This window comes from Aquila chrysaetos, chromosome 15, assembly GCF_900496995.4.
Source record: "Aquila chrysaetos chrysaetos chromosome 15, bAquChr1.4, whole genome shotgun sequence".
Taxonomy (NCBI): domain Eukaryota; kingdom Metazoa; phylum Chordata; class Aves; order Accipitriformes; family Accipitridae; genus Aquila; species Aquila chrysaetos.
The window spans coordinates 973,616-1,001,331 of NC_044018.1; the positions used below are offsets into that span (position 1 = coordinate 973,616).

Here is a 27,716-nt window from a genome sequence, read left to right on the forward strand (position 1 = left end):
CCCTGCCTGACAGACACGGCTGACTCTAGGAAAAGGAGGCAGAGACCTACGCTGAGGGCAGCAACCACCACCCAGCGCGCCTGACTCTACCAGGGCCCATGGTGAGGTGCCCCAAGGACCCCCAAGCTCCCCAAACCCTACTCTGCACAGAGCTCGATAGGGCCACAGCATCAGGAGGGTCTGGGACCAGACCTCCCCGGTCCCGACTCCAGCTCCTTGGCTGCGGAGGGGGAAGCAGGGCTGCCCCGGACACGGCTCACCCCCCAGCAAGCACAGCTCCTGCACAGCCCTCCACGCAGGGGGCAGGTCCTGGGGGCTGCTGCATCCCCCGCCAGGGAGGGCTGAAGGCTGGTTACCAGCTCCACAGGCAGCCCAGTGCCTCCCCCAGCAGGCAGCAGAGGCAGGTTAAGATGATGTCTCAGCCCAGTTTCGCCCTGGTAGTTTTGAGAAACAAGCACAGAAGTGACATGAAAAGAGCAGCAGCACCCAGCTCCCGGCCCAAGCCCTGCCAGGGCACAGGGAAAAGGCTGGAACCTGGGGAGGCACCACACCAAACCAGGGAGGAGGAGGCCAGGCCAGCTCTGAAATCACTGACAGGTGCACAGAGATTTAAAGCCTTTTAGTTTAAACTGAGCTCTCCCCACGGGGGACCCTTCTGGCCTTTGGCTGCTTGATTTGCAATTACAGGCGGGTCCATCTGCCAGGATAACCCCGGCAGCAGCGCTCGGGGCCAGACAAAAGAGCCAGAGGCTCCTCACAGACCCTGATTGATGGCAGAGGTGACAGAGCCGGTCTTTGTTCTGCACTGCCGCCATCCCCTGCCTTTCCCCACCCTCTGGCAACCGCCAGCAGCCCCTTTGTGGGGCTTTCAGCCGGCAAGCACGGAGAGGACCCCAGAGGATTGCCTGAATGCTTTATTTCCGACTCGAGCTGTTCCCTTCCTCGGCGCCGAGAGGCTGCTGCCCCAGAGAGATGGGAGAAGCAGGCATGGAGTCCAAACCTAGGAGACGGGGATTTATTTTGTTGGAGGTTTACGGAAAGGCAGGCCCTCAGGGCCAGCTGCGTGCTGGATGGTGCCTGCCAGACCCGGAGCTTTGGAGGTCGCAGCATGGAGGTGGACGCAGAAGAAATTCTCTCTTCCAGCAAGGAGCCACCAGGCCCGCGCTGGCAGGGGACGGACGTGCCCAACACAGAGTAGCTGATAAGGCACTTGAAATGACTAGAAGCCACGAGGCAACCTGTTACCACCTTCCTTCCTTCCCTGCCTCCCCCGGGTGCTTTGCAGATTAACCTACAGAGAATGGGGTGTCGCTGGAGAGCCGGTGGCTCCAGCTCGAGCTGTCGGTGTGTTGCGGTCAGGCAGCGTCGGGCCACGCTCACTGGTGGAATTTCTTGCTTGGGCTGTTGGCGTAGTCCAGCAGCAGCTGGCACGGCGTGAACTGGCTGCCGTAGACGGCCTCGTACTTCCGCAGCTTGTCCACCAGCTGCTTGGCTCCGTAGGAGTCTGCGTACCTGAAGGGACCTGCCGGGGACAGGGGGACACATCTGTGCCAAGGAAGCAAGAAGCACCAAGGTGCCTGGAAGGGCGAGAGCACTGGATTCGGCTGATCTATCCTTCCTCCAAGAGACCCCCAGTCTCTCGGCAGGGCAACAAAAGACCCTGCTCCCTGCCCGCCCACCTGCGCTGAGCAGAGGCAGACTGGATTGCTGGGCACAAGCTGGGGCACAGATAATTGGGACCTCTCCCTTAGTCTGAGCTTGCCTCAACGAGGGAAAGTGCTAGGTACTCGGCAGAAGCACTACGTCATGCCCAAGAGCCCTTAGTATCCTTCAGCTGGGACCCAAACCTCAGCTCATGCTTTGTCCACTGCCCAGGCCATGACCACAGCCACCCAGGTTGCAGATGGGTAAGTGCTGCAAGATGCCTGCCTGACCACCCAGACAAGTAGCAGTAGCAAGAGATGACATACCGGAGCCTCGCTCTTCACCAAGCACCATACGGCTGCACAAAAGCAAGCTAGGGATTTCTTAAAAATGTAGGGCATTTGCAAGTCTCTCATCCCACCTACACCCCCATAACTATCAGGCACAGTAAGAGCTCTTTCTTTGAAGTTCTCATGGGAAGTGCTGATGAGGCTGGGGCCAGCATGGCTATGCCTTCTTATTCAAACCCAAAGAGATGGCAAATGACTTGGTTAGAGTCCCTCAATCCTCACCAGCCCAGCTCTGTGAAACAGCTGTACCAGTGGAGGAACTCCACTGGGTCCTGGCAGAAACATCTCACAGCACCTCTCAAGCTCACTGTCACCTCTCGTGGGGTGGGAATGCTGGAGCAACCTCTGGTTCAGGCTTTATATGGGAGAAGGACACTCAGGCTTGTCAGACTGCAGCTCAAACCCGGCCTTAACAGCTGACTTACCTCTGGTGGCTAGAACCCAGTAGGCAAGCCCACTACAAAGCTTGCAAGCCAAGCCATGCAGCCTAGCCCAAACCCCAGCTGAGCCCACTTACCTCCCAGACATGGTGGGAAGCCCAAGCCGAACACAGCACCAATATCTCCCTCCACAGGGTTGCTGAGGATCCCTTCCTGCAGGCACATGGCTGCCTCGTTCACAAACCTCGTCACCAAGCGCATCTGGATGTCCTCATCAGTGCAGCTGCAAGGAAAGAGTCAGTAAGGGCTGTGCAGGTAACACAGCAGCTGGATGGAAGAGCACGTGAAGCCAGCACAGACTGGGGACAGGGCCAGGCCTGGGGTAAGGGAGAGAATGGCTTCTCACTGAGACTGTCCCTATCTGCAATGAGGATAAGGGCTACGTTCTGTGACGTGTCCTGAAGCAGGCACATAAGAATGGCAAAGGCTCCATCAGGCCAGATGGGAACTGCTCCGGGAGATGCTTCAGGGCCAGGCTGTACAACAGGTCCAACGCCAGGAAGGTCATGGCACCAACCCGCCTGCCTTGGCAAGCCCCACCACAGGAAATCTCTCTGCAAAGGTGCCCAAGCAAATGCTGATAAATTCAAGGATGCCCCATTCCTGCTAGCACAGGCTCTCCACAGCCAACAGTCTGCCCCCCTACACACCAGCTGGGAACAGCCAAATGCCATCTGGAGTGACTCCGTGTTCAGCAACCTCTCCAGTGCTGCCTGGTGCAGCCCTCGTGCTGCTGCTCAGAGGCCGGAGAAGCAGCTGGGGTGAGAGCCAGCCCACACCACTGCTCGGGCATGCACAGCTACTTACACTTCAGGTTTGGCTGGCACTTTGAACCGTGCCAAGATCTCATCCATGCCAGAATTCAAGCTCCTGTTCTTCACCCCCTCTTGGTAAACATAAAAGCCTTTCCCTGCCTTGCGACCTGCCAGGGATAAAAAGAGACAGTCACATCCTGCCACGCGTCCTGTTTGCTCGTGACACCTTCGTCTCTGATCTCCTTGTGACTCCTGCTTCTGTTAGCACAAGCAGATCCTCCCGGCACAGGCGGTGTCTCTGCACTTCAGAACAAGCCTGTTTGCTGCCTCACCAAGGACACAGGGAAGGGGGCCCACGTCCAGCTGACTCCTTGGCAAGATGTTGCCACTGTGCCAGGCACTAATGCCTTCACTAGATCCAGAGCACAGTCAAATAACGCCACCGTTTCCGTGGCTACAGCAGTAAAAAGACACAGTCCTTGTCCACTCCCGCTTGGGAGCAAGGTACAGAGATGACAAGATCTCCTGAGTAACCCTCACTGCCAAGGGTCTGGTCACAGCAAGGGTCACTGGAGGGTAAGAGCTGTCATGGCCCAAGTGCAGGTCCCGCTGATGGACACTGCTCTGTCCTGGTGTGCTCAGAGGCACAGCTGCCTCTGGCACCCAGTGCCACAGCTTCTACCGTGTGGACAGAGATGTAATTTTTCCGTGCTCAGAGCTTCTAAAGCTCAGCTCAGGGCTTGTTTCACTCGAGCACATTTATTTCCAGCCACTTGCTCTCCATGTCCCAGAGCACTTGTGCAGGTTTCACAAAGGGCCACACAGACGTTCGTGAGGTCTTGCCTGCTGCCTTTGCTGTGGGCAGCATCTGTGCCTGCTGCTGCCATTTCTGCAAAGGAAGGTCTGGCTACAGCCAAAGGTCTGCCCAGGGTACAGCTGGGAGGGATTCCCAACCCATTCCCAGGGCTGTTCTCTGACTGCCCTCACCTGAGGCACAAGAGGCTGATGGATGCTAGTACTCTTTCTTCAACAAAGGAGAAACATGTTTGATTAAAACAGCCTAGCGTCTCACCTAAGAAGCCTTTTTCCACCATTAGCTTGAACAACTCGATGCTGCCTCCTCCGAAGCGCTCGCCAAAGGCCTTGCCAAGGTCCTCAGCCACATGTGTAGCCACATCCACACCCACCTCGTCGATCAGCGTGGCAGCACCCACAGGAAAGCCGAAGGCTGTAGAGATGGCATCTATTTTCTTTGGGTCAATGCCCTCCTGCAGGAATGGAAGGGGAAGCAATGATCTCTCTGGGTGAGGGTCCTGGAAACCCAGTGTGGGGGGCAGAAAGCCCTTGCTCATCTGGGGCCACAGACTGTGACCAGCACCATTAGCTGTTTGATTACGGATAGGAGCAGTGTAATTGTGCTTGCAGCACTCCTGACTCTCCCCTGGTGCTGTGTGGGGAGGAAAGAGCCCCATCACTGCCTGCACCAGGTCTCAGTCCCACAGCTGGCTGGGGACAACCACGGGCACCGGGGCCGGTTACCCACCTCCCTTTTTGGCCAGGGCTGGGGTCAGCCTGATCGAGGGCAAGGAAGAAGCAGACTTTACATGACCTATTTGGTGGATGTGCGGTAGCCGACAGGATACACACCTGGAGAACTCGGACCACTTCTGCCAGCATCGGCCCTAGGCACCTAGTGGTGTAGAAGCCAGGCCCATCCTAGGGAAGAGAAGCACAGCAGGAAGGTAGGTAAGTACAAACTGCAGGAACATGTCCTCTCTCAGCAGCACAAGAACTGCATTTCACAGCCTGGGCTGTAGTTCAAGCACTGATGTGCAGGGCACACACTGAACTCCATTTCTAGCAGTATGTTATTGACTGCTAGAGTAGTTTTTTCCTGTAGGGCTCAGCAGTGTTCAAAGACTTCCATGAACTTACTCCCTGGAAGCTCCCACCAGAGTGTTTTTACTTGAAACAGTGCCTGTGGGTCCCAAGCAGGCTGCAGAAGTCCCCTTGCTTCACCAAGCCCAACAGGCTGATGGGGGAAAGGGTGCTCAACACAAGTGAAACCAGTTGTTTCACCTCTGATATTGCTCACAAAGTCAGGAAACAACACATTAGCTGCAAACTGCCATTCAGGGAAGCATCTGGTGTGGGGATGAGAGTTAGAGAAGCAGCACTGTATCTCCACTGGCCTCCAGAGATGCCTAGAGCACTTTTAGACAAGCCAGTTTTCCCAGCACTACAGGAGAGACCTGCTCAGCATTGCTGGCAACCTCAAGCATCAGTGAAAAGACCAATCCAAAAATACACTCAAACTGCCCTAAGCCTACCGGCTGAACCTCCCACACAGCTGAAACAGCATCACTGATGCTGTCTACCATGGAGCATGAGACCAGCTCTGTTTGGAGGGCTGTGTGTTCAACAGCAGCCGTCAGCCTAACAAACCACTCAAAGCCCATGGCTTTTCTGAGGCTCTGCTGCCTCCTCCTAGAGACCACAGCAGTTTGTTCTCAACTGCTGCTTTGCTGTGCTCAGCCTTCTCCCTCTGCTTGGTATACCTCTTCCCCTACACTTGCATTTCTGCCCCTTTTCACACAAGATTTAAATCCAGAAAGAGGAGGGTTACTGCTCATTGACCCCCTGTCCTCGCAGCTTGCCAGGGAGCAGAGCCGGTGAGAGTCCTGCCCAGACTCTGCTCCATCTCAGATGTCACTACAGACTTGAGCCTCCTGGAAGCTGTGTGGAGCAGGACTGCCAGCTCCTCGTGCTGGCCCGTCAGACTGTTCCTGTGCCTTCTGGCCTTCCATGGCTGCTCCAACAGACACTTGAGGGATCACCTGGGCATCTGCCCTCTTCTAACCTCCATTTTTACTTCTCAGCATGAGTAGCTAATGCCAGCATATTCACAGCCATGTTTCAGCCTCCTCTCAGTGCACAAGCCTGCCCTTTTATTTATTAACCCAGCTGATATTTGGGCAGTGTTTCCTCACCTTTACAACGATGACGACCTTGCCCTGTTTGAGGCCAACAGCAACAGCAGAAGCAGCAGTGTCCTGGGATGTTTTGTCTGTGGTGATGATTTCCAGCAGCTGCATTCTGTCAACAGGGGAGAAGTAGTGCATCCCGATCACCTAGGCAGAAGGAAGAGCTCAGGGTTAAGCAGGGTTAGACAGACTTTGGCTCCCAGAGTAACCTGCTGGGCAAGTCAAGTGCCCAACTGCAGAGGGAAGCAGGCCAGCATGGGCTGCAGGACCCACCACCACAGTGCACTATGCATTCAGCCACACTGTATCCCTCTCTGACAGGAATGCTCTCCAATTCCCTTTCTCTCCTTGTCCTTCCCAAGGACATAGCACATTCCCCACAGCTCTTGCCTCAGTGAGGATTTAGGTATAATGCTTACAGGACCAAGACTGGTGCTCAGCTCTCTCTGTACTTGTTAATAGTCTGGCAGCTAAACCTGTCTGGGAATCTTAGCCGAGCTCAGTCCGCAGGTGAATTACAGGCACTGCGTGATCTGCAGGTACTATCTGAGCTGGCAGGGCAGCCACATGCCTGGGTGGTGCTTCTTCTGGACTATGAGAGTGGAACAGCAGTCAGAGAGACACATGTTGAGCAGAGTCTGTGTTCTGCTTGTGAATGTTTTGGTTTGGGTGGGGGTTTTTTTGTTTTTTTTTGGTGATAAAGTGACTCTAAGGACAAGAAGGCATGTTTCCAGAAACTAATTACAGAGGTAAGTGCAGCTTTCCTCTGGAAACAGCATTTAAATGGAGATTATTCGGCTGCGTGCCTCACTTTCTTAACATGACCATGTAATCAGCATGTCACCTTCATGTCTCCTGGAAGCTACACTTGGCACTAAGATCTAAGTCAGAGGCACCTTGCAGGAGAGTTGCAGACTGCAAAACTAATTAAATACACTAATTAGTTAACTGGTTTCCTATCAGTTTCCCCATAAAGAGCCATTACACAGGCAATTTATACAGCAAGATGATGTTACTTCCAAGTCTGAAAAAATAAGACTCAGTTTGCATTTCCGATGCAACCAAGGTCTGACAGCAAACGAGGAAGAGGCTCACGAAGGTCACAGGAACCTCCAACAGTTGCAACACACATTGTTACTCTATGGACTTTAGAATAGAATATTTCAGTTGGAAGGGACCTGCAATGATCATCTAGTCCAACTTTGCAGATGTCCACAGAACTTCTGCAGGGAAGACAAATAGCAGAGGCAATGCACTGCCCTGGGCAGGCTTGAGACCCTTGTGGCTGGTTTCCTAAACTCCTAAGGGTACCTTTGCTTTTGCATTTGTATAACACTTCGAACTGAGCTCTAGAGCTTCCCCCTCCTTCTGCCCAAGTTGCTACTGCCTCCCCGTCCCACCTGTTTTAGAGAAGGAGATGGGTTTATCTCACAGGAGAACTGCTTGCTCCTTCCTTCATTTTCTGCAGCCCCAGGTAGGCAAAGCAGATTCCTCAAATGAGGGGAAAGCATTTTCCCCTTTTTCTATCAAGGCTGCCCTAGACCAATGCTTAGCCCTCGGGAGGTGACTCCACCTGGTCACGCAGATCCCTCATGCTACTTCAGATGCTGCGGTGTCACGTCTGGTCTCTTGCTGCTGCTCCCTGAAAAGTGCAGGTCTCCTGTAGGGCCTGTGTCACCTGCTAGTGTGAGGCTGGCAGATCTATCACAGGTACCCTTGGCAGTCACAGTAAAGCCAGTTTGCCTCTAACAGACAGCTCAGCACAGACTCATAGCAGGCACATGGCACTGGGTACTCACCTTCTCTGGCCTCTTGCTAACAGCAGCAATTTGGCTGATCGGGAGGGCAGATGTGTTACTGGCAAAGATACAGTGAGCAGGGATCACCTGTGGCAGGGGGTGGAAGAGACAGTGTAAATGGCAGGGTCCACAGCCAGATCCAAAGTGTAATGGGCAGAACCCTGAGAAAACAGCACCAGCACCTGGTAACCCTAACAAACAAGGCAAACCCAGTTTTCTCTCAGGGCAGATGGCATTAGAAACTAATTCTAAAGCAGCAGCCCAAGTCATAGAATCACAGAATGGTTTGGGTTGGAAGGGACCTTAAACATCATCTAGTTCCAACCCCCCTGCGACAGGCAGGGACACCTTCCACTAGACCAGGTTGCTCAAGGACCCATCCAGCCTGGCCTTGAACACTGCCAGGGATGGGGCATCCACAGCTTCTCTGGGCAACCTGTGCCAGTGCCTCACCACCCCCATAGTGCAGAACTTCCTTACATCTAATCTCAATCTACCCTCTTTCAGTTTCAAACCATCACCGCTTATCCTGTCGCTACGGGACCTACTAAAAAGTCTGTCCCCATCTTTCTTCTAAGCCCCCTTTAAGTATTGAAAGGCCGCTATAAGGTCTCCCCGGAGCCTTCTCTTCTCCAGGCTGAACAACCCCAACTCTCTCAGCCTGTCCTCATAGCAGAGGTGTTCCAGCCCTCGGATCACCTTTGTGGCCTCCTCTGCACCCACTCCAACAGGTCCATGTCTTTCTTATATTGGGGACCCCAGAACTGGATGCAGGACTCCAGGTGGGGTCTCACCAGAGTGGAGCAGAGGGGCAGAATCCCCTCCCTTGAGCTGCTGGCCATGTTGCTTTTGATGCAGCCCAGGATACGGTTGGCTTTCTGGGCTGCGAGCGCACATGGCAGGGTCATGTTGAGCTTCTCAGATCTGACTTCCCCTGAACTCTCCCCAGGTCTGCAATATTAGCCTCAGAGCCCCCATGTTTCTGCCAGACCATTTGAAGTACAGTAGACACTGCAGGGAGGGACTTCAGAAAGGTGCACAGACCAGCTCCTTTACCATACAGTTATTTCCCCAAGTGTGCTCTTGAACAGAAAAGAGCAGTGACAGCAAGCTAGAGATAGTAAGTAAATAACTGTAAGTTGTGGAGATACCAAAAGACATTACTTGCCATATCAATGTTTTTTTGGAGCAGCTCCTAGGAGTCAGGTAATGTCAGAACTGCCCCATTCTGCTAATAACTAGCGACTCTTTATTGAGCAGTGAATATTGTTAGTGAACAGGAAGGCTGCCCTTGACACTCACCCACACACTGACATAAATAACTTGCACCAAGCACCAAAGTGCAGCACAAAGGAGATGTGACAAACCCAGCAGCACAGGACAGGACACCCTGAGTCTCCACCATACAGGGGCCACATCTAGCACAAGCTGCTCAGAACTGATACTCACAGCCTCCACTTCCTTCAGCACTTTGTGCTTGATGTTAATGTCCTCGAACACAGCCTCAATCACCATGTCTGCCTTCTCAAAGCCCTTGTAGTCCAGCTGGCCCGTCAGGTTGCTGAGAATGGAGTCCCGCTCAAACGATGTCAAACTCTTCTTCTTCACCTTGCTGTTCAGCCTAGGGAAGGACAGCTCTGTCACAGCTCCTGAGCAGGCCAGCCCAGACCGATGGAGGTACACCACAACACCAAGGGCATCCCTCCCTCCCTCCCTCCTGCAGCTGGGACCCAAAACACTAATCTCCAATCCAGCAGGCCTGTCACTCCTGGCCCCTCCTTCCATCGAGAAAAAGGAAAGCCATGCTCAGACAACTCAGCTGGTGCATTAGTCTGAGGGTCAATTGCTGACATTCCTGAGGATGCACAGCTGAGCACTATTACTGCTGAACCAGGAGAACAGGGGAAAGAAATCCAGCTTTTCAGAAGTCTGACCCAATGCATCCCCCGATATGGGCCTCTACACAGCCAGGACTACTCCCTCCCTGCTTAACTCTATGAGCTACTGCTAAATCTAAAAGCTAAAGCAATCATTTGTTAGGTCATCTACCTACCTAAGGAACTAAGGCTGAATACCCTGGGGCTGTTTCATAGCAATATCCCAGCACACTGCATAGGGCAACCTTAAAAGAAAGCATTTCTGTGACATCTGATGGTAGAAGACTCCAAAAGAAGAGAGGTGTCAGGAGTTCCTGACTGCCTGAAAGCAGAGGAATATTTTGACTAAAGGCAGCCCCATCCCATCCAGACCAAATTCCTTTTAACTCACATACCCCTTGAAGACCTGCTGCTGTCCTCTGTCCAAGCCTTGCTGTGCTGTGTCCTTCAGAATGGTCTTCAGTCCCTTATCCACTGAAACCTGTGCGATCCCAGCTCCCATGAGCCCTGCTCCCAGCACTGCCAGAGTCCTGCACAGAAAAGGACCAGGGGACACATTCAAAGCCAGAAATAGCTGAATTTCCATTGCTGCTGTCAGACTTGCACAGATCCTGTCCACCCAGGCACTATTTTTAGTGAGGTCATGCAAGAAGATTTCACTGGTGGGTGAGACCTCCAAACTGCAGAGGATTAGCCTCTGGAGGCTGGAAATCTCTCTGCTCTGCTACACTGCTTTTCAGGACTCTGGGCCACTCGGTCCCAAGAGCCTTCTAGCAGAGGTCCTCCAACTGCTCCTTCAGGCATCCTACACTTGCACTTACTTGACCTCTCGCTGAGGTGTTCCGAACTTGTTCTTCTTGCAGCGCACCTGCCCGTGGTAAAGTCCAATCAGCGCCTTGGCTTCCTTAGTCACTGCAAGTTGACCAAAGCTCTGGAAGAAAGGGAAAAGGGAAGCAGAGAGTTTAGCATTTAACAGCTGTCTCGCTTCCAGCGCACACACATCAAAAACATGGCAAGGGGAGAGCACAGCCACACGTGTAACTGCACAGACTGGTAACCTGGTTAGAAAAGGAGAACAGACAGAGCATACGTATCCTCTGCCCAGAGGCACCTTCTGTGCTAAGCACAGCCCACTTTGCACCACTGCCTTCCATACGGGCTGCCAGAAAGCAGTAGGAAACTGCTTGTTCAATGTCCTTTCTCATAAACAGTATAATTAAAGCATCTGAAAGAGTGTATACCTCTAACACTCGTGTCTGGAGGGGCAGGGGTTCTGCCAGGGAACAAGAGCAGCCACAGTATTTCCACATCCATCTTCCTATCCACTGAATCATTCACAGCTCATTTCCAGTCATCCAGCACAGCTTTGGGAAGAGCATTCCCTGGCAGTTCACTGGCATGATGGCAAGCCAGAAGCGACCTGGCTGCTGTGGCCAGGCAGCAGCTACAGGGTCCTATGAGATCAATGCAGGAGCCACTTCTACTTCCCCAGTGGCAGGACTGTATTTCACTGACACGGGACCCTTTCTCCCCCATGTGCATCCTGCACTAGCTGGGGCCACTGCCCCAGTGGCTTTCAGGTGAAAGGGCCCTGCCCTCAGGCTTTGAGAAAAAAAATCTTTAAACAGGCCAATTTTCACTGACAGCAGTCACCTGATACTATTTTCGGAGGATCATAGACAGGCAACAAAATCAAAGGCCTGTATAACCTCCCAGCACTCAGCATGAAACGGGAAAGTAGTCAGGAAGACAAAAGACAGCGTAAGGCAACAGAAAACTAATGTTGCCTGAGCCAAGTCAGCTAAGGAAAGCTGCCAACGCAATGTAGTTTAGAGCAGGCTGTATCTTCCTTCACCACTGTCCTGTGAGTTAAAGGCTTGTTAAAATATCAGTAACACAAAGCCTGGAAGAGAATCTGCAAGTCTCCTTGGAAAGAGGGAGGCATTAAAAAAAAGACACGACACTGACACTTATTCTTCAGAGGGTTCTGGGAAGATCTCCATCCTGCTGCTATTCTCAGGAAAAAACATTCATTCTTTTCTGTAAGGAACAGAGTATCCCAAGCCTTTTATTCAGCACCAGACCCAACATGGATGGAATGCATAACCAGAACAGATGGGGTATACCCAGGAGGTCACTGTTAAGGTAGGAGGCAGACAGCTACATCTCAGACCAGCACCTTGTCACCAGAAGACAACAAAAGGAGCTACTAAGCACAGCAGGAAAAAGACTGCAGGATGTGACAGATAGCAGCGTGAGAAGCTGGTAAAAGTTACAGATAGTACTGCGGGGGACAGATGGATTTCACTGGTGGGTAAGGGGCAGTGATGTGAGAGATGACCCAAATGCAGAGATAACCAGATGGGAGTGTGGTGGATCTTCTGGGGAGTTAGGTCTTGCAGAGCCAGCAGCGCCCAGATAACCACACCAGTGACGCTGTGCACAGCCAGAATTACCTCTTCAGTACCAGAAATCACAAATTTGAGTACAGATGTAGCAAAACTGGGACCAGTGAGGAAAAACTAATTTGGGGCAGGTTGTTTATTAAGGCAGAGACAAGGGCAGAGAAAGGGAAGGATTGAGATGGCTGAGAATGAACAAGCATGGGAAACCAAAGACTCTGTGTGTGTGTGTGGGGAATAAAAGGGTCATGCACAAGCAAGCCGCTGGCGAGTACGCTTGCCTGCTCAAGCCCCAGACCTGCCCACCACAGTCTGTCCTACCTCCATATTAAACTCTATTCCTATTTTCCTGAGCATGTCACTAGCAAACCTCAAGGAGGACTGGATGGCATTTAGGACATGAGGTCCACGTGCCAGCAGCTGGTCAGACTGGGCCCTGTGGCCAACTAATTGACCGATGAAACATCTAGAGCCAGGTATTAAAGGGGTGTGTGTGCACACGCACATGTGCACTTATTGCTGCATGTGAATTTGATTTCTGATCAGCCAACCAGGAGAAACAGCATCAATCTTTGGCCATGCCTGCGAGTGGTTTGTGTTTATGTGGGTGTCACCAGTAAAGGCACTGCGCTGCCTGTGCAGCCAGCCATGCACGTACTCTGTGTTTGTGAACACACATGTGTGCATACCTACATCTCTGCACTATCTGCTCAGCCTCACCACTGGCTGGACCTACAAAGGGGAATAGCAGCAAGCAGAACAAGAGGTGAAGTCTTCTGGGCCTTAAAATGCAAAAGACTTGACTACCCTTAGCAGTCATTATTGGTGCTACACTCAACTGACGTGCCTGACAACTAAAGTTGCCTGACGTGCCAGGCAACTAAAGAATTGAAGGGAAAGGAAGAATGAAATAGAGGCTCATTTCACAGAATCACTGAATAGTTGAGGTTGGAAGTGACCTGTGGAGATTGACTTGCTTGCACCCCATTGCTCAAAGCAGGATCAACCAGAGCAGGCTGCTTAGGACTTTGTCTGGTTGGGTTTTGAGTACTGCCACGGAGGGAGACTCCACAATCTCTTTGGGCAACCTCTTCCAGTGTTCAATCACCTTTACAGTAAAAAGGTTGGTTTGCATATTTAAGTGGAATTTCCCATTTCAGTTTGTGCCCATTACCTCTTATCTGCCACTGGATACCGCTGGGAAGAGTGTAGCTATGCCTTCTTTACTGCTTCCTACCAGGTATTTATACACATTAATAAGATCCTCCCAAGCCTTCTCTCTTCCAGTCCTAGGTCTCCCAGCCTGTGCCAAATGCTCCAGGCCTTTAATCATCCTTGTGGCCCTTCGCTGGACTCTCTCCAGCCAGCTGGCCACCAGCCTGAACTAGAGCACAGGGTTATTCCTCCCCAGGGGCAGCACTTAGCATTTCCCTTTGCTGAACTTCATGAGGTTCCTGGCAGCCCAGTTCTCCGGTCTGTTGAGGTCCCCCTGAATGGCTAGTACTAGCCAGTATGCTGACTGGAGCATCTACTAAATAAGTAAGTTTGACCAAGGGACAAGGAAAGAGAAGTCCTGTTCTGGGTGAGAAATCACTACTGAAAAAAACTACCTAATTTTCAGAAGTACCCAAAATTATCAATGGGTGAAAAGGGACCAGAACAAAGTACTTGGACTAGAAAACAGGACAAACAGCAAAACAAGAATAATTGAGAATCAACACCCTGAACAAAGATGATGGTGAAAAAAGGTGACAGAGTAAACAGAACACTGGTAAAAATGAAAGTTAATTCTTGGAGGAAATGACTTGTTTGCACCAAATTGCCTGGAAACACTGATGAGACTGACAGCAGAATACCCACCCCTCTGGGTTATCTGTCTTGTGTGACAATCAGAAAAAACAAACAGTGCCCAGACACACAGAGAAATCAAAGTCCTGTTATGTGAAACCTAGATCAGTGAACTCCGTCTGGTTATTCCCCACTCAAAAAGATAACACAGACAGGAATGAGAAAAGGCACATTTTCACAGATGAAGAACCTTGACAAACAGTTCAAGATAGACCTTTTTCATAGCCCCACTGCCAGAAGAAGGGGCAGGGAGCAAGACACGAGTTTGAGCAGCCTGTGACGAGTATTATCCTTTTTGTGTGGTTAAATACAAATCCCCCCAGACTCCATAATTTACTGATTACTACCAGGGACCTGATCTCCTTACCTGGGACTCAATGAGGTATCCAGCATCATGCCCCTGATCAAGACCAGTCTTTACAACCTAGTCAAAGAACAAGAAAGATATGCCACTGTTAAGTCATGTCTGCCAACAATTACTTGTTTAGCTGCACCTCCTGTTTTCACAAGTAACCCCTCCCCAATATTCAAGGCATACTTCAGACTCTCTGGGTCCTGTGCATGCTGTTCAAAGCAGAGCTATGAATCACCTTGTCCTTCTAGCACTGAATAGCTACAATGGCAAGGAGTTTCCATCAGGTTAATTTTTTTTTTTTTTTTTAAACACATACCTTGTGGTTTCAGTAACTGTTTTTATTAGGACTGTGCTCCTGTAATGTCACTGCTCTCAGAGGGGGGCATTCACAGGTTTTAGAGAGGTCTTGGCAACAACTTAAATAGTGAAAAGTAATTTTAAGCCATGGACAGTGTCTGTAAAGTAATACAGTACCTGTGTAACTCAGGGGACTAACTTTTAAAGTATTGTGTGGTTAGTGCTATGAAAACGGCAACTTATATTTTCCTAGCTTTGAACAGGTTCACCCAACTCTTTAGAAACTGTATGGGAAATCTGGAAAAACTGCGGCTGAAAGTTTCATGGACAAAGCATTCCAGCTAAGCCTTCCCTCAAATGGGATTCTTGATCTACTCCTTACTGGTACCAGTACCACATAAATTGGTGATCATATTCTGGGAAGCTATTCTGAATTTTACCGTGCTTGCTCAGTACACCACACAGTTCGCACTCATCAAGACTGATCTTCTGTGAATATCAGGATGTATGGCTTGACTCAGGAAGGAACCACCGTCCCTCTGTCTGCTGCCATGTTATCCCACAGATCCACCTTCACTGTAGTTTCTTGGGCCTTGCAGGGGGGGTTACCTCAATGATCTTTAGTGGAGCAGGGTAGAGTCCTTTGGTTTGCTTCTGAACTTTGTTCTCCACTGTCTTGTAGACTTGCCGCCTCACAAATGGAAGAGCCATAGCATAGTCTGTTATCTCTGCAAGATAGGACAAAACATGTCTCAGCACAGCGCTACATGCACAATCAGTCTTTAAACGATTAACCTGAAAGTTAAAGAGTATAGATGTGAATGTTGCATATCTTCAATAGAAATATGCACCTGAAACTCAGCCACAGGTAGCATGGTCTGCTCAGAAGGGTTTCTATGGGTTGTTCCACAGACAAGTCTCATTTAGGGCTAATACAACTGGTGACAGACTGAGCTCTGTGGAGTAGAACTCATACAGAGATGTCATCATTTCTGGGCTCTCCTAACTGCATAAGGGTGCTGCTAAAGAGGATTAGTATAGAGCAGACCCATGTGCCTCTTCCCACTTGATTACACAAGCTTGGTACAGAACTTGCTACTAAAGCTTTGAAGATGGATAGTCCTCTGGAGGCAGCTGCTGCTCTCTTCCTGAGGCCTGACTCCCTTCTACTACACTTTAGGAGCTACCATGTGCAGCTCCGGCAACACCACTTGAAGATCAGATCTGCAGAACAATGTTTTCTCTTCCAATCCACCTGGCTCAAGAGATGATTACAACATGAAATAACTTTGTTTTTGAAAATGGAATTAAGTAGGAGCATGAACACATCCCTGAGAAGCAAAGCTGGATTATACTCACTACAGTCCCTTGGGATTTGGCCATGATACCCACAGACTTACTCTGTATTAGCCCTTTCGATCTTTTGGCAGACACAGTCCTGTTGGCTAGTCCTCTGGCAAAGCCAATCGCTACCTCCTCCAAGTACTCAATTGTTCGTGCTTCCGGAGCCTTCATACCTGGCCCTGTGAATAAAAAAAAAAAAGAAGTCTTCAGGAAACGCAGCAGCAGTTATCACTGACGGATGATGATGCAGAAAAGCAAGGATGAGACAGCAGCGTGATGTTCCTTTGAATTGCTACCACTCTATTCCCCCCAGCCTGTTTGGCTTTTCTTGATTATGAACAATGATGGAAAGGCTCAACAGGCAAACTACATGAAGGCCCCAAGGCATTTAATATCCATGCCATTATACAGACATGCCAAAATGCCAACTCCCAATGGGAGCAAAGAGCAGTATGCCACTTAAACATCAACACTACTTTCACGAAACCATGGAATAGCTTTGGTTGGAAGGGGACATGGAAGGCCATCCGGTCTGACCTGCTGCTCAAAGCAGGGCCAAGTTTAAAGTTAAATCCAGCTCTGGAATTAGATCAGGTTGCTCAGGGACATGTTCTGCCAGTACAGGAGGGTAGAATACAGGGCTGAAAAGGCAGTTGTGTAAAGTTGCTAGAGGCAAACACAATGAGTCATTAACGAAAGAGCAATGCCCAGCAATTCTGCACAGGGACACCAGCTAAAGGTGCAGCCTTGGGCTGCCTCTGAACTAGCAGAACAAACCTGATGAGGTTACAACTCTGTATACTTGCAGCTGGGCAACCTCATTAACCTTCACTGTAAGCAGCTCCAACCACACCCAGATGCTGCAGAGTCCTCAGAGCTAAGAATACACCAGAGCAGACAAGTACTCCCTGACACAGGACACAGTTAAAAACCAAAACCAAAACCCCTCCCCTCTTTCACCTCCCAGTCCTCTCTCCCTCCACCAACAGCTGAGATCTTCAACTCTAAGGTTTCACCTCTCTGCACATAAAATCTTGAGAGTGTGTACTTAGCAGACCCCACATGCTGCTGCCTGCTGGCGGGTCTCTCAGCAAGCAGCAAATAAAGGAGGACATACATTTTGACCAGATCATGAAAGCTGTTAGGAAGTCTCACTCATGCCCTGGCAGTATGTCAGAGCCAGTCTAGGGGAAAACAGTCCAAACAAAACAACATATTTCATTTTACATGCAGCACAGAAAACTTAACCCAGAGCTGCTGCATAATCTACACTTCAGCAATGCCCAGCAGATTTTAGAGAATTTATTGGAAATTTGAGAGCATTTGGGATTTCTGAGCTCAAACCTTACCAGCTTCCAAATTCTCTTCCCAACACTTCAAGGAAATATGTCTGAGACCTGCAACTTTAGTGGCCTGATGTGCTACAAGATGTGAATACCCAATTTCCCCTTTCCATTAGCTTGGGTGTTCAACACCAACAAGCGCTGGACTTTGATATTACAGCTGAAGAAAAGAGCTGTTTATTTACATCTGAGCTATAAGAACTATGCAGGCAAGGTGGTCAAACCAACATAGGTGGGTTTACTTGTGGTAACATCTCAACGTTTTGTAGTGTCCTAACCCAGGAGCTACAGGCTGTCGACTCGCATCTGCTTTCTTGTATAAAAGGCACATGCCAGAATTAGATCTGGGCACAGTAGTAAATAGATCAAGAGGATGCTGTAGAGCTCCCTACTGAAGGAGAACTGATTGCACCCCATGAAATTGCCTCCTGATTAATGCTGTCTCCCTCCTTCAAAGCTTTCTATAATCAGTTAAAGCATCACCCCAGTTAAAGCTGCTTTCCCCCGGACATTGAGAATGAAAATGAGAATACTCAGCAGAAAGCCTTCTGGCACTGGCTGCTATTTGAATGAACAAGGAATGCCTCTAATGCTTGCATATAATTTGTTTTTTGTGTTCCTCCTACGTGCTTATCAGGTCTGAGCTAGGATTCCAAACAGCTCTTCAGAAAGTTGAGGTTTCCTTTAAGCAAGCCAGTGTAATCATTGGTATAAGAAGCCACATTTGCTGGCTCTTAAAAGCCAATTCACATTTAAGCAAGTATACAGTGGTAAAGTTTATTCAGGCAGTTTTAACTCAAGCCTGAGTACCAGCAATCCATTTTATAAGTGAAAATACAGCTAAGGATATCTCACCCAGCTGAACACTAGCATGTGAGACAGAACAGACACCGGGCCTTCCCTTGCGTTTCTTGGGGTAGGCACCAGCACCTTTTCTTTTTATTTTATTTTATTCACATTCAGGAGCTAAGGGCCACCAGGGTATTCTGGCCATGCTCTGCCTGGGGAAACCAAACTCAGCACAGTGCAACTGCGTGGCAGTACCAGCTGGCACAGTGGTTTCCATTCTAACTCCTGGCTGCAGCTGCTCAGAGCTTTCAGGAGGCTGTGGAGGGTTTGCTCCTCCATTTTGTCACCCTCCAAGAACCCCCCCCTAGTGAAGGAAGAGCAGAAGCAAATTCACTAGCCCACTCAGCACTTGGAAGTGCAATCTGGTCTGGAGTTTGCAAGGAATTTCTCCATACAACTGAAAGTCAGTTGGCAATTCAGAGCACCTAAGCCATGGGGGTTGGCTTCTTCACAAGATCTTGTCACAGAGATGAACATCTGCAGGCTGCATAAATGTAGACATCGGTCATCCATTCTCCTTTCATTATGGGTTGTAATCTGTCCCTCTGACATGATAAATGAAGAATGCAGGTTCTTATCTGTATAATTAGCTTATGCAAGAGAGCCAACAGGCCTGCCCTCTATGCTAACCTTTCCCTATTCACTTAGCTTTAGTAGGAGCCTGACATTTCAAGGTCCCCGTGCACATGCCTCTAAGGCGGGAATGGAGATTCCACTGCAGAGCATAGTAAGGACCTTGCAGTCCATATGCTTTGCCCCCACTAGACTGCTGGCTGCATCAATGGCTTCTCCACCCATTTCAGTAAGGTGGAGAGGTTAATTGACAGGCAGAAGATCAAGAAATTGAGAGGCATCATGTCTGACCTAGAGGGTCCACCAGCTGGTCAACCAGACCCATCTTCTTTGCTCTGTCAGCACGGATGTTCCTTCCAGTCAGCATCATATCAAAGGCAGCAGGAAGTCCCACCTGGAAGGGCAGAAAGGGGATTTCAGAATGGGAGCACACCATGCAGCAGAAGAGGCTATCGAGAGAAGATCTTCCTCTTACTTACCATCTTCGGCAGCCTCTGAGTAGCCCCTGCCCCCGGCAGGAGACCCAGTAACACTTCAGGTGTTCCCAAGATTGTTTTCTTGTCCTTTGTTGCTATTCTGTAGTGACAGGCAATGGCAACCTTCAAAAGGAAGAGAAAACTAAAGCTTTCCCTGTGAAAGACCACAGAGGAACTGGCCATCCATCACAAAGGTCTCTTCTACATACTGCCTCAGCTTTCCTCCGGACTCTACTCCAATGCCGTAATTCAACTGTCCAGATTCCCTCTGTGCTCACTGATGGCTTCTTCCAGCAAGAGAAGCGCACACAGGCAGATGACGGCAAGCAGCTATGACATGAACATGAAACTACCAAACAGAGCCAAGCTATTTTTAAGTCTCATCTAGACCATCATGGGTTAAATTCATTCACTACACTGAGAGCATGGCCCCATTTACAGATCAGCCATGATACTTGGTTCATCACTGGATCACCAAGTTCAGATCTGTGTCACCACAGTGCTTGTAAAAAGCTGCGACTGCTTGAGAAATCGGTACACAACTGAAGAGACTCCATTCCCACAAGGTTATTCTGTTTTAGTAACAACTTTGCTCCAGGAATTACCACAGAGACTTTTCAGTGCACAAAACCCTAGATGGAGATTACAAAGCAAGTACTGCACCCAGCCAAAGTGGCAACTGACAGAGCACAGTACGCAGGCCAGGGTGGAGCCTGGCCAGGTTCCCCACACTCATCCCTCTCACAACAACCTTTTAAAGAACAGAAGTTGCTGGGATACGAGACTCACTTCATCTGAAAAGCAGCAATTTCCAGCCTGGACTCTGCCAGCAGCATTTATCCAGATCCAATGCCTGCCGGAAACAGCCGGTTTTCCCTGGGACGCTCTCATCTAAATATTAGCCCGGCCCACACAAATTCATATTTGATTAGCTCTCTTTCAACAGAAGCAGAAAAACTAGCATGGCAGAGCCCTGAAGCACAACCAAGCCATTAATTTGCCACAAACTCATTTGAATGGATGTAATGAACCCATGTCAGGTCTCAAATCCTTCTCACGGCAAGTAGTCCTGCAGGCATCTTTTGGATAGTTTAGAGAACCAGCGCTGTCAACTCCCACTGCTGCTTGTCAGACCCAGAATTGTTCAATACCTCCAGTCCTCCTCCCAGGCAGGAGCCACTGATGGCAGCAACTACGGGCTTTGGAGACTGCTCAATTTTTTCTAGCATCTTCTGTCCTTCCTGAGAGAGCTGAGTCACTTCCTGAGAAGTCTTGCAGGCTTCAATCATGCTGCAGTGAGGCAGAAAGGCTGATCAGAATTGGAAAAGCACTGAGAAAACAGCAGTAAAATGAGAGTGCTTCAATGAGTTTGTTCCTCTTTTTCCCACAAAGCTCCAGTGGCTGACAGACAGGCGAGACCTATTTAGTCCCCCAGTCTTAGATTAACAGACAACACAGGAAGACTACTAAATTCAGTGGGTTAAGTCACTGCATGCTGACACTGGGCTGCGCCTGCAGGCAGTGAATGAGTTTCCTTGTGTCAGAGCTTTGAAAGCCTTTGGGGGAGAGGAGGAAGGGTCATAGGAAGCCTCAAAGCACTTGCCAGGAAGGGTGGAGGGGAGAGCCCAGCATCACTTTTTACAGGAGCAGATGGCCAGTGCTCTGATGTTGCACTCCGCCAATTAGAGACTCCCTGTGCCAATTATTCTCATGGAGGCTAGCAGCATTTGCCAGGCAGGCGCAATTTGGGAGGCTCGTAGTGTTGAGACCAGCAGACACCTCTTAAACACAGCCTGTCATTTTGCTCTGCTTATCAGCTCTAGCTACTGCCTCCTTCCCACCACAACATACATCAAGTCTCTGCCCCTGCATAAGGCCAGCCAAAAAGGTAATAATGTTTTGAAGGGTCTGTTTGTAATTTACCTTCTTTCCTCAGAGCTTTCTGGCTTTTAATGTCCTTAAACAACTATTCTGTCCTGCCCAGTGCCAGGACTAGGAGCCAATGGCACCCCGGGTCCCAGTGAGAGCACCCACACGGGTTGTCCCACACCCTGTAAAAGTTAGCCATGCCGAATCGCCTGGGAGGCTGCTGAGATGCTCCACACGGCAGAGTGCCAAATCCTGCCTAATCAAGGGGCCGCATTGGCAGACTGCCAGGCACTCAAACCCAGCTTAAATGAAGTCCTGCATGTAAATTATCTGCTCTTGTTATGTCCCAGACCAAAGGACAATGCTCACTTCGGAGCCAGGATGGGTCTCCTTGGCTGCACCCCAGTATGCAGGAAGGAGCGACCAAGTGTTACAGCCAAATGGGGTTTAGTGACTTGCCATGTTCCTCTTTATCAAGGTCCTAACTTCATTTGAGCAAGTTAGGCATCCTGTGCACAGGATTTCATTCCCAGCCTCTGCCTCACCCCTGGGAAGATGTCAGTGACAAACTGCTCAGACTTCACAGTGCACCAGACCACTGGCCCTGGATGCTGAACTTCAGGGAAAGCTCCATCAGCATTAAGTCTAACATCTCCATACTTACTCAATATCTGCTCCAGCAATGAAAGAGCCTGGTTTTGAAGAGATGAGGACAGCACTTTTGACAGCTTCATTGGCCCAGATCTCATTCATTACATCAGTAAACTCTGAGCTCAATTGTCTGGATAGAGTGTTCACCTAAAGGCAGCAAATAAGCATTGTAAATAAGGAGCTCAAGAGACAGTGGAGTTTAACCTCTGATTAAGTATGGGACTCAACCATCACATCATCAGAAAACTTGCACAGAAGACAGACTGACAACAAAAAGCCAAAGCCAATAGTAGGTCTAAATAGATTTTCCAAGCCAGTAGGAGCTGCAGCTCTACAGCCTTTCAAGATTTGCTTTCTGGAAAAAAAAAGGACTAGACCATCCAGGAATTTGCCCAACAGCCAGACCATTGCTTGGCACAATTATAACGCTTCTGGGGCCCTCAAACTGAGCTCAGATTTGCTATGAAAGTTAGTTCATCCTGTGTCATAATATAGTGAGGAAAAAAAACTCAAAGATGAAACCCTGCAGCAGGTCATCAAGTAATCTATAGCTAAGAAGTTCCTCCTTAACGTCACCAACAGTGGGTCTGTGACCTCAAACACAGATTTTATGAGCTTCTAAGCTGTTTTTTTCCTATATAATGGACACTCTCGTTAAATGTCTTGAATCCAAGAATTTAATAAGAATTAGTGGTATCTTGTGCCAGTGAAAGAGACAAGTTAGCTTAGTACACACAAAATATTTCCATGAGGCATTTTCAGATGTCTCATTCAACAACCAAACACTCATTTTCCTATTTCTACTTTGCTTGCAACTTTGAAAAGCTGCAGGTTAGGAAAGTTCTTAGTCTTAAATTAGACTTTTCAATGCCTTCTCCATATGACTGCTATTCCTGCCATTTCCACTGATATGCCTATTAACCACAGCCAGCTAAACCAGTACCTTTGAATTTGGTGTGTTGAAGCGTACAACTGCAACATCTCCTTTGATATCACAGCTAACGTGGGTTCTAGCTGGAAACAAACAGAAACATGTTATCAGCTTATGCTCAGTGGATTTTAAGAAAGAAAACAAACTCACATAGCAAAGCTTTACACTTACTCTGAAGAGCAGTGGAGGTGGAGATATTACGGCAAGCATAACCTAAAGAAAAGATGTTGCAGATGTTAAAGGAATTCTCAGTAGTCTCAGCTTAACTCTCCTTTATTAATGCATCCTCCCATCTCTCCTCAACTGCTGAGTACAGCATTTCGAAAAATCCTGAGTATGAGCCAGTTCCTTCTCTTACAGCTTGACCTGTGCCACCACCAGAGTTCAGTAGATTCCACACTATTGAAGTGACCTTCACAGCATAGACTCCACACCGCAGCTTCCAACACCAGCAATGCCAAACTGAGAGCAAAAAAAAAAAAAAAAAAAAAAAAACAAAAAAAACCAAAACCCAAAAACAAAGCCTTCTTCCCAAAGAGCTGACAAGAGATGAAGCAGGTGGCACACAGGGGTTCTTTGCCTTTAGTATGCACAGTTCAACACTTCTTCACGTGCTAAACCAGAGACCTTCCTGCACTTTGGAGAGTTTCAAGCCTGCAAGTTAACTTCTCTGCAAATCAAACAACTGCCCTAGAATACTTCTGCAAAAACACACTCTTGGGCCAGTGAATGGTGCCACCCCAAGTATACTCCACAGATCTCAGGTTATACATCTGGTGAGCCACAAAAAGAGCACACAAAACATTTATTCTCACCTCCATCTATCAACAAAATACTTGATCCATCTCTACTAATTACATATGGAAGCACCTAGACAAACTTGTCTTGTTTCAGAGCACTCTGAAAGCTCAGACCACGGTATGAACAAGTTCCGTCCACAAGTGAAATGCCACTTTTCTGACTCATAAATCCCAGCTCTCCTTTTTCTGCTGAGAAATTGTATTTGGCCTGATGATCTCTCAGTACATGAATGAATCTCAGTTCCATTCAAGCGACCTTGATCTTGACCGAGAGGATCCTCTAACACAGATCTAGGCTGAAGCCCTGCCAAAGCTGCTTTAAGTCTGAAATCTAGTAAAAGTGTTAGTTCTTGAGCACCATACGCACATCTACCAACTGGAACACAGCCATTTAGCTAGGGGAGGTTTACTGCTCAATGCTGGTTAAACGTTCAGGAATTAAACATTCCCATTCCCAGCAGCAAAAAAGGCACAAAATCCAGTACATGGAAAACAAGCTTAAAACCTCAGCCTGCACCTCACTGACAGGTGCTTCCCCCTCCCCACAGCCCCGTGACACGGGCTCAGGGCTGGAGCTCCGCTGCACTTTGGCCCTCTTTCCACCTTGTCTCCGGTGCTGGCAGTAGGGACTGACCTTTGTGCTCCATTCCCCGAGCCCAGGATACACGGTGCAACGCTGTGGGGATGGAAATTCAGCGTCAGTCTGTCCCGGCAAACAGGTTTATGTGTGCGTGCATGTCTCATGTGCCCGTAATACCATTTTATAAACAAAGAGTGAACTGGTTTCCACTCAAATCTACTTTAAAGTATTTTTGGACTAGGACAATACCCAGATTGTGATTGCTGCAGTGAACATTAATTTCCCTAAACTTTTGTGCGCGAAAGTCAGATACTCCTGAAAATAAGCACCAACGTTCATTTCCCACAAAAACTGAGTGCGGTCTGATAGCAATTTCTCTGCTGATAGGTGCTCCTGAGCAGAATATGATGCACTTTTAACAACAGCATTTTAACCCAATAAAAGCCCCACAGACCCACTACTTTAAAAAGAAGGCAAGGACTGAACTATCTTACTGAATCCATTCACTTCAATCCTGAATTGCTGCACATAGCTAGGCACAGCAGGAAGGATACTTAGACCAAACAAATCTCAGCTGCAAGGAAAGTGACAATGTTTTCCTTCCACACCCTCAGCCAGGCATCTGCTAAGGCTGGGATGCGGGAAGGTGAGCAGCACATCACTCCCAACGCTTACCAAAAGCAAAGCACTGACTATGTAGTAAAAACTACATTGCAGGCAAAACATGCAATCTCAATTAAAAATAAAAAGTGAATGGATTAATTAACTTTTTGCTCTTTCTATGGTCTAACATGCTTTTCTTTTTCATGTCAGTTTCCAAACAGACTGCTTCCATGAAAACCTTAAACCTTGAATTCCGCATTGCCTTTCAGTTCTAGCAAAACAAAAGATATGAAGTACGGAAAAAAAAAAAAAAAAAAATCAAGGACACAACCGAACAAATCTCACTACATTTTAACATAAACTCTTTTGGGAAAGATACTGTCATTAGAGTAACAGCTGCTTAATATTTGAGTGAGGTTTCTTTAGCCTGAGAGTATTTTATTTTAGAGCCCAGAATACTTGTGGAAAACATGTCTAAAACTAAAAGCACATTTACTTGGTCACAGTCACAGCACATCTGCTTTAGGCATTGATTCATTCAGCACTACAACGGCAACTTGCCAAGATCGGAGCCAGAAAAATCCCCCTTCAAAATGCTGCAGGAAGCAGCAGCAGCAGGCCAGATGTGCGCTTCTGCCATTCAAGAATTAAAAGCCTTGAATATTGATTCCTTTCTCACTATTTCACTCACTCCAACTAAAAGAGCATCTAGAGACAGGGACGCCAATGCTTCAGACAATTACTCTCAGGACTTTGTCGAGAACTTGGATGCAGCAGAGAACGGGAAATACCCCTTTCACACAGTCCAGTCGGGACCTGTTTCTTCCCACTTTCTTTTTCCTCTGTTACTTCCTTGGCTGCTTCCCTGTCCAGCACTTCCCCTTCCCGCCCCTCCACTCACCCGGCCGTGGCATGCCACTTGAAGTGGGAACAGCATCCATGGACGGTTCCAGAGAAAAGCCTTCTTGCAGTCCTGGACCAAGCCAAGCACCAGCAGAGCGAACCAGCTGAAGCTCAGGACAACAACTGCCCACACTTTCAGCCTGTACGTGTGAGCTGATGGCACAGAGCACTGAACTGCGAGCTGGGAGACAGGAGGATTTTGACAGACTGAGCTTTCCTATCCCCTCTGGGAACCTGATAGCACACGGTATGTGGCTCAGCAGGTACGGCCAGCTCTTGAGCTCACACTGTCTTCTGCCTGCTTGCTGCCTTTTGCATGCTTTTTGACCTGCCCTGGCAAGGTTTGCATCCAATTTAACAAACACTTTGTTATGGCAGAACAACACTATTAATTACAGTGAGCTACAGTGTCCTCATAGCACCTCCAGGACTGTTTGTGATGAACAATTTTGCCAGTTACAAAAAGAAGTCCAACCAACGACAGTCAGAGCACTTGCTGGAGTTCTGCTCGTTATCCATTGCAGCACCCTGGTCCTGGAGTAACTGGCTCACATACAAACTCACTCCAGCACTGCACGTAAGACAGGTATTAGGTTTAAACGAAACGCTCCTAGATTTCAGATCAACATTGATACCAGACCCTGAGGCCTTTCAAAGAGCAGAAATCAGAACCAGTTTCCAATGCCTCTGAGCCTTGGCCTTCAGCCTTCCTAGGGGCACCTGATGACTCCTTGCTTTGGTCACTCTGAAAGGAAGCACAACGATCCAGGACTGCAAACAGGGAGGAGAGCGCCAAGGCCCTGCCCGGGTCGGCAGATTGCAAGAGAGCATTAGTCAACAGCTGAGATGCCTGTATACCAAAATAAGGAAAGATTGTGGGGCACCTGGAAACACTAACATGCCTGGGGGCATTCTCCCCACCCACGTGGGGACACGGGGATACCCCCTTCCCACAGATACACGTGTGTGCTTGGAGGACAGCCCAAAGGATCCAGACATCCAAGGACATGGGGACATCCCCCCCGAGGCATGCACACAGGGGCATTGGACACACACACACACGTAGGATGCAAGGACACTCTCTTCCTGTGGATCAGCTCAAGTGTAGAGGATGAGACTGCATGGAGGGTCCATCATCCCCCCAGTGCAGAATCACAGGGACCCCCCCCCGCAGAGCCATACACGGATTCCCAAAACAGGCCCACGTGCAAGGACACAGAGAGCATGCCAAGGCACATGAAGGCCAGCCTGCCTTGGGGACCACCATGGGAGCATCTCCCCTGTGGGGGCATGCACACACACACTCCCCATGGCCCCCCAGGACACGGAGAGACATAGACCCCTGCCCTGGGGAAACCTGGGGGGGAGTTAGGGACACCTCCGTGGCAGCAGCCCCCACCCTACTGGTACACCGGGAAAGCCCCCCCCCCAGGCACACCGGGAAAGCCCCCCCACCCCGTTCTTCACAGACCCCAGGCTGACACCCGAGCCCACACCGCCCAGCGACCCCCCCCGAGACACCCAGCCCCCCCCCCCCCCCAGCAACACCCTCACGCGTGGGCACACCGCCCTCTGCCCCTCACAGCCCCCCTCAGTGACACCCCGTCCCTCACGCCCCCCGCCCCGAGAGAAAGACCGCACCCATTGCCCCCCACCCCGGGGCAGGAGGCAGACAACCGCCGCCCCGGAGTCTCCGTCTCACCCGCGGGCGGTGGGCGGCGGGACGGGCTGTACTTGGCGGCGGCTGTGAAACGCCCTAGGCTGCCGATAGCGCGCACCGCGGCCGCCATCTTGCCTGCCTGCGCGCGAGGTCGAATGAGGGAGAGGCCGCCCGGGGGCTTGGCCGCGCCGTCCCCGCCCCACCCGAGGCTGCCCGCGGCTCTGCCTGTCCTCTCCGCCGCCGCCGTTTTCCGCTCCCCTCCTTCTTCTCCTCTCACCGCGACGTCTCGGACGTTTCTGATTCACACCGAGCGAGAGGGACGGGCGGGGAAGCGGGAGAACGCGGGCAGGGGGCTGCGGAATGGGCTGCGTCCCTCAGGCGGC

General features: G+C 49.7%; 1 protein-coding gene across 3 annotated transcripts; it reads right to left on the bottom strand.

Moving 5' to 3' along the window:
* Positions 1 to 899: 899 nt before the first annotated feature.
* Positions 900 to 27,503, bottom strand: HADHA (hydroxyacyl-CoA dehydrogenase trifunctional multienzyme complex subunit alpha). 3 transcript variants are annotated; one of them, XM_030037630.2, is made up of 21 exons: positions 27,376 to 27,491; positions 24,222 to 24,263; positions 22,959 to 23,000; positions 22,800 to 22,870; positions 21,870 to 22,003; positions 20,488 to 20,626; positions 19,340 to 19,459; positions 19,152 to 19,254; positions 16,152 to 16,274; positions 15,361 to 15,479; positions 14,467 to 14,523; positions 10,671 to 10,780; positions 10,245 to 10,379; positions 9,422 to 9,593; positions 7,973 to 8,059; positions 6,180 to 6,320; positions 4,837 to 4,905; positions 4,262 to 4,457; positions 3,242 to 3,356; positions 2,512 to 2,657; positions 900 to 1,522 (listed from the first exon to the last, which is right to left on the bottom strand). In XM_030037630.2, exons 1-21 carry the CDS (start codon positions 27,461 to 27,463, stop codon positions 1,377 to 1,379), a joined length of 2,355 nt encoding a protein of 784 aa, XP_029893490.1. In that variant the 5' UTR covers positions 27,464 to 27,491; the 3' UTR covers positions 900 to 1,376. The 3 variants fall into 3 exon arrangements, with proteins under 3 accessions (XP_029893490.1, XP_029893493.1, XP_029893491.1); XM_030037633.2 differs by lacking the exon at positions 27,376 to 27,491 and adding an exon at positions 25,672 to 25,927; XM_030037631.1 differs by lacking the exon at positions 24,222 to 24,263 and having other exon boundaries at positions 27,376 to 27,503.
* Between the last annotated feature and the right edge of the window lie 213 nt (positions 27,504 to 27,716).